This window comes from Cystoisospora suis (genome assembly GCF_002600585.1).
Source record: "Cystoisospora suis strain Wien I chromosome Unknown contig_4219, whole genome shotgun sequence".
NCBI classification, from domain to species: Eukaryota; Apicomplexa; class Conoidasida; order Eucoccidiorida; family Sarcocystidae; genus Cystoisospora; species Cystoisospora suis.
In genome coordinates this window covers 1,960-8,957 of record NW_027157011.1, presented here as the reverse complement: position 1 = coordinate 8,957, position 6,998 = coordinate 1,960, and the positions used below count along the sequence as shown (strand labels likewise).

At 40.5% G+C, this 6,998-nt stretch overlaps 2 protein-coding genes across 2 annotated transcripts; both read right to left on the bottom strand.

Annotated features, from left to right (window-relative positions):
* Positions 1-513: 513 nt before the first annotated feature.
* CSUI_007837 (atpase family associated with various cellular activities domain-containing protein) lies at positions 514-4,254 on the bottom strand (the record flags this gene model as incomplete). The annotated part of the gene is made up of 4 exons (XM_068067980.1): positions 514-672; positions 2,052-2,128; positions 2,978-3,126; positions 4,133-4,254. Coding segments are annotated over 4 exons (504 nt in total), but the record flags the coding sequence as incomplete, so codon positions are not given.
* A 1,093-nt stretch (positions 4,255-5,347) lies between these two features.
* CSUI_007836 (dynein heavy chain family related) lies at positions 5,348-6,978 on the bottom strand (the record flags this gene model as incomplete). Its single annotated transcript, XM_068067979.1, has 2 exons — positions 6,800-6,978; positions 5,348-5,638 (listed from the first exon to the last, which is right to left on the bottom strand). Exons 1-2 carry the CDS (start codon positions 6,872-6,874, stop codon positions 5,348-5,350), a joined length of 366 nt encoding a protein of 121 aa, XP_067920045.1. The 5' UTR covers positions 6,875-6,978.
* Positions 6,979-6,998: the final 20 nt, after the last annotated feature.

Below are 6,998 nucleotides of genomic sequence, written 5' to 3'. Positions count from 1 at the left end.
ACCCCAATACAAACAAGAGAAAAGCGAAAGATTTTCGGTTTACTCACGGGCCCAGTACACAAAACTCCTAGTCAGGAGAAGACGACCTGAGACCATTCTCTCTATTTTGTTTTCTCCTGCTTCTCTTCTCTCTTCAGTTTTCTTTCGTCTTATGCGCTATTCAACTCGAAAGAAAAGCAGGACGCATGCATCTCTAAAGATCTCCACTAATATGCAAGATCAGAAGAAAACTATCGTCGTAGCTTATCTTAGGTGTACGTACACCAGATGAACTACTCCGATCGTCTGTCGTAACTCGAGAATAGCCGCGTCTCTACACATCAGGAGGAAGAATCGAATCCAACGTTTCGTATCGAAGAAGACTTAAGTCCCTTCTTTTCTTTCTTTTCTCTTCCTCTTTGTGGTCTCAAGAATGACGTTCAGATTCTCTCTTTCTTTCTCTCGCTCTCTCTCCAATGTATCTAGAGTCGTATGCTTGGCTTGTCGGATGAAGGGGAGGAGAACGAACTTACGGTGGGGAGGAAGCTTTGTAGAAGGCTAGAGACCCTCTTTAAAGATGGGAGAAGAACTTTCTGCACATTTGACGTATCTAGGTAGAAAATGCCCACATCAATCTGTGAAGGCATCGCAGAGATCTCGTCAATCTTCTCCTGGCACTGAGATAAAGAGTCACTAAGGAGAAACACACACGCACAGAAGAGAGAAAGAAAGAATGGAAAGAGAAAAGAAAAGATTTGAAAAGAGGAGAAGATTTAAAAGAGACGAAGAGAAAAGAAGCCACAGAAGGAGAAGCCAAGAAGGAAAAGAAAAGAGAGAGAAACAAGAGAGATCGAGTGAGAGAAAAGGAGAGAGGTCTTCTTTGGTCTCCTTGTTGCATTCTTGGATCACCTTGTCTCCCCGGGTGTACATACACCCCAGAGACACAACAAGGGGATTCCAAGGAAAGACAGGTATAGAGACTAGGTGTATGTAAGACCGCCTGCCGATATCTTCTTTACAGAAATTGACTTGATCAGCTAAAGAAGAGATAAGGAAGTCTTCCCACGAGCTGTATCACCTTCTTCTTTCAGAGACAAAACAGCTGTGCTCTCTAGCAGAAAAGCAGATCAACGAAGAGACACCTCCTAGGAAGAATGTGTTGGCAAGAGGGTCTTCAAATTTAGGCATAGGAGGAGAAGGAAAGTTTCTCTCCAAATCCTCAGAAGAAGAAGACAGAGAGGGGGAAATCGTAGAATCGATACTAAGTCTATCTTCGGAGCTCTCATCGTCACACATCCGACTGTTTTCCCTCCATTCTTTAGTAAAGGATCCTTTGTTTATTCAAGAAATTGAAGATAGTAAGAGAGAGAAAGGAATAGACACATCTCTCTCATGACGTGCTATCTCATCTTGGAAGAGAGGAAAGAAAAGCAAGAAAGAAAGATAGAAAAGAGAGAGAAAAAGGACATTAACGTCCTCTCACTTATAGCGTCTACGCTGGAAAGGGAGAGGCTACGACTTGAAGGGAAGAAGGAAACCTCCAAAGGATCGAGAGAAGAAAAGAAGCAGAAGATAGGAAAGGAGACGGAGTATCTACGGCTATCATCGAAAGAATCGATACGAAAGACAGAGACAATCGATTTGCTATGAGAGATACAATGTCCCTTCCTTCCTTATTCTCTTCCTTTTCTTTCTCTTATGAAGAAAGTTTCTCCTCAACCTTCCCTTCACCTTACGTGAAAGAACTTCGGAGATGACTTATGACATAAGCATATACATATACTAAAGCATCCACATCCATTCATATCTAGCTATCTATCTGTCTAGGATCCTATATTCGTATAGATAGAGAGATAGGAGATCTATAGACTCTCAGAAGCTATGCAAAGGTATAGTTACACATTCCCATATATATATATATATATATCCAGATAGATGAGTAGATATCTATATACAAATATATCGATGTGTATCTGGATATTCTTTCTGTCTTTCTGATCTCTTTTCTCTTCGTTCTTCTTTCTTTCTTCTTTCTTTCTTCTTTCTTTCTTCTTTCTTTCTTTCTTTCTTACTCGATGGCTTCTAGGTCGTTTTCTTTGAATGAGGAGAGACTTGTCTCTTCACATTTCTTATACAAAAGAACTAGACTCTACACACAGAAAAAGAAAGAAAAAGAAAGAAAGAAGATGAAAGAGAGATACCCAAAGAGAAAGAGAAAAGGAGAGAGAGAGAGAACGAGACGTAGAAAGGGAGTATCTTTCTTTAGAGCTTCGTATTTCACTTTGTTTGCTTCTTATCTTTTCGTACAACGGCGAGTGTGAAAGAAAGAGAGAAAGAAAAAAGAACTGCATGCAGTAGTATGTGTTTGAAATATCTACTCTACAGGACAGAAAGACTGGATCAAGATAAGGAGGGCCCTTCTATCTATCCATCCATCATACATCGGTACTCCCGTCATTTCTCTCGCTTTTCTTTAGCTCACAAACAGACAGCCTTACACACGGGCGAAAAAAGAAAAGAAAGAAAGAAAGAAAGAGATCTTTCTATCTTCCTCATCTTCTCCAACAAGCCGTTCACACCGCTCTATGGACATACAGAGCTACACACACATATATAGCTGCATATGGATATATGCATAATAGAGTTAGATAGATAGATAGATAGATAAATCTATACTGCTGTATGTACTAAGTAGAATCCTCTGGGTGAGCCGGTATGTACATACGTATCCAGGTGTGCAGACATACATACCTGTAGACCACAAAAGAAGAAAAGAAAGACCTACCGAAAGGAGCTTTCTCCCCAGGCAAGCATCTTGCAACTACATACGTATATCTGTATAGATATGTATATATGTATATATGTATATATGTATGTATGCAATCATGTGGGTATGTGTAAGGCAAGGGAGTGAGGTGTATAAGACCAAGAAAGAGAGAGAAAGAGAGAGAAAGAGAGAGAAAGAGATGGCTATTTGTGTATGTATGTTGGAGCTTACAGTGTGTTCATTAGCTGACTGAATGACCTCATCGTAGAGTTTGTCGAAGGTGTGGCTAACTCTTCTTAAAAGATCAAGAAAACTTGTATCGTCATTAGGGAAGAAAGAAGCAAAAAGTAGAGAATTGCTCTCCTCTCTCCCGCCATTCTCTGCATGCAACGATACACACCCTCGTACACCATATACATAAACATCTGTATATATATATATATACAGATATATGTGTAGACATAGAGTTAAAACATATCTCTCCGTCTATTTGCATGCAGAAAGAGATGCATGTGGCGAAAGTTTATATATCGTAGATAAGTAAGTGTATGGTCGTTTCGAAAGTGCTTTCGTCTTTTGTGCATGCATTCTCTCTAGTATGAGGGGAATGATAAGATAGGAAAAAAAAGAAAAGGCACAACTGACAGGAGAGACACACATACACACACTGTATTTTATGCCATTCGATTTGGTCTATATACGAGAGAATATGCCAAGAGAGCCATACACTATGGAGACGTAGAAGGTCGACGGAGTCTTGTCTGCCTTTCATGGAGCTCTTGGGACACCCTTTTTCTAAATGCCCCTCTCATGACAACCGTCTCTAGCCACCCTTCTTTTCTTCCTATTCACATCACACTGATACAGGTATATGTGCCTGTACATATCTGTCTACATATTTAGATAGATGTGTAGAGATATGTCTCTCTCTCTTTACACGCATGTGTCTTTGTGACCTCAGCTCTCCTTCTCCCTGTCTCTCCTCTATCTCTCTTTATCTGGAAGTGCGTGGTATCTATCCCAGTATCTCCCTGCAGGATGCCCTTGTAATGTCCTCCCTGGTCGCGCATATGTATATCTATATATGTATATCTATATATACATGTAGATGCTATAGGATATGACAGTTGATTGAGAATGCATACAAGAACGTTTCTCTTCACATATCTATATAAATGTATCTATAGATGTATAGATCTCCGAAGAGTATGGTGGTGTTGTGGTATTCCGTCTGACTATATATATACAAATATATATATACAAATACTTATATATATATATATATATATGCATAGAATTTGTAGTCAAGGGGTCTGTATCTAGATATGTATGTGGATAGATATAGGTGTCTACATGTATGCATAGGTGTCTAGCTAGCTATCTCACCGTAGTGTGAGAGAGGAGTCGTAAATGCCGCGAGCTCATTGGAATAGAGTAAAGAAGGCGTCGAAGCCACGGTCTTGAAACCGTCAAATAAGACCGTCTCTATCGCACTTCGATAATTCGCTCTATTAAAGGAAAAGAAAAAAAAGAGGAAGAAAAAGACAGAACGAAAGGCAAGGAGAAAGCGTAAGAAGAATCAAATCTATGCGTGCCTCTATCAGAACCAAAATTCCTTCTCTTATTCTCCTCCTAGCACACTCTCTTTCTTTCTTTCTTTCTCACTCTTTCTTTCATCTTCTTCTTTGTCCTACTTTCTTCGCCACTCCTACTGAAACTCTCACACAACTACCTTTCCTGTCTTATGCATATAAATATATATATATATATATATAGATACGTATATATATATATGTATATGTATATATATATGCATTTATATACATCTCAATACATCTATGTAGTTGCTTAGAGGCTTTTGAACTGTTTGAAGGAGGGACGTTGCAAAGGCGAAAAGGTCGACGGCAGACAAGCGGCAGTTCACTCGCAGTGTAGAATGTGTCTCGGAAGGTAATCCTACATAGACTCCCTAAGCATTTGTCTATAGAGATAGAGAGAGCAATCTACAAGTAGAGATTTTCCGCATGACTAAGAGCTGATATAGATACACACTATCTAAAGAATTCCGGGACGTCATATACCGGGGGTTGCATGCATGGACACATCGACCTATGTAAAAGATAGATTAAAGAAAGATAGATGAAAGAAAGATAGATGAAAGAAAGATAGATTAAAGAAAGATAGATGAAAGAGAGAGAATAGACAGGCGTGTCAACTATTTCTATACCACTGCGCGCTCACGTCTCTCATCCTTATAGGAGAAGATCTATCGCTCGCCGTCTGCCCTTCTGTCTCTACACATGGATGGAGTGTATCTACACATGAAGCATGTACACATACATACATCTATATATATCTCTCTCTATATATGTATACGCGGACACATGGTAGCTAGAAATTATCTCTCTCTATATACCTAGATCTATGCATAGCTCTACCTAGAGATGTCTATATAGAGATATGTATCAATTTTAAAGACTCATCGATGTGATCTATCCAGAGAAACTGTTGCTGCCTGTCTATATGAATCTAGAAGAAGAAGAAAGAAGCGAGAGTTGTGTCTTTGACTTGCCAAGAAGTTTGACTTGCTTTCTCGCCTCCCTACCTTGACGGTGTGACGAGAACTCCACTTGAATCGACTTCCACATTGACAAGAAAGAGAGGTTTCTCTCCTATCGTACTGCATGCACTGGACGACGTCGTCGGATTTGCGTTCGCCGAGAGACCTGCAGAGGTCTTTGCATGCGCTTGCGAATTTCTTTGATCTCCGCCCGTCCCGCCTGTTGGTCTAGTATTACTCGTTTTCCCTCGCCATTCTTCGGCACCTTGTATAGATCTTCTTCTCTCTGCTATAGCCGCTGGACTAAGTCTTCCTTTCTCTAAAAAGAGATCCTATACATCACAAATAAAGACAGAGATACACACATAGAGACAGAGAGAGAGAAAGAAAGAAAGAAGGAAAAGGAGAGAAAGATCTCGTTCACTTCAAATGTTCGATACCTATCCATCAATCCAGAATCTCCTCTTTTTCACTCGATGTTTGCATGCAGCTGGCTAAATTAAGAGCCGGAAGAGTTACATAGATGTAGATAGATCTCTATAGGCTTACATACGCATGGAAATACGTAGATCGATATGGAGTTCGATAGAGATATAGATATGTGTGTCGCAGAGTAGCTCGTCGTTGTGCTATACATATGCATTCTATAGAGCGAGACACGTAGAGGCGTATATATACATATATAGATAGATACATAGGTGTAGGAGCGTAGAGAGGTGCTTCTATAGGTCTATATGTGCTATGAATAGATCTAGGGTACCACCAGACAGAAGGCTGAGGGGTTTCCTAAGAGATGAAATAAAGAGAAGATGCATGCGACGGCCTAGACTAGAAGGCTGAAGGAGGATTGGAGAAAGGAGAGAATCTCGGTATACATTGACAAGGCAAAGAAAAGGTAAAAGCGTCCCTCGCCTTTGCTAGCTCAGAAGTGTACGAGAAAAAGATCAAAGAAAATGAAAGGATAAGAAAGAAAGAAAGAAAGAAAGAAGAGAGATATGGATTGCCGCGATCAGCTTTCGATATGAGAGACAGAGAAGGAAAGGAGAGCGTCTTCTTCTTCAGAAAGAGGCCTCTGTACACTACGACAAGATGTGCAATTCCTTACATATATCTATAAAAATAGATAGCTGAATCGAGACAGATGATAGGTGGGAGATCGAGATAGATGATAGGTAGCTAGCTAAATGCGGATGCGCCCCACGCAATGAAAGACTTCATAGAGAGACATAGACGCACGTCTCCACGTAGTAGATCTCCTAAACAAAATCGACCTTCATGAGTTTCGAAACACCCGTTCACCTCTCTCTCTATACAAGCGATCCACTGCTATACGTGTATTATGTGTACATACACTCTAGACATGTCTAAATTTACGTGAGAAACGAGAGGGCTACATGCAGAGAGAAGAAGAAGAAGGCTGAGTCAGTGCGGAGAAAAGGAAAGAGAGAAGAAAGAGAAGAAGAGAGAGAGAGATAGAAGATGGATAGACATACCAAGGTATCAGCGAATCGAGTCGTGGAGGCTCGTATAAAGTTCATAAGAGCATCGATAAGAAGATACTCCGTCATCTTGATGAATTTGGTAAGCTTTCTACATTGCAGTCGAGTAGTCGCTTTCTCTGTGTATGACGCTGTAGATACACCTCCACCCCCTCCTGTCGTTCCCCCTCCTCCTCCATTCGAGCATCGAGAT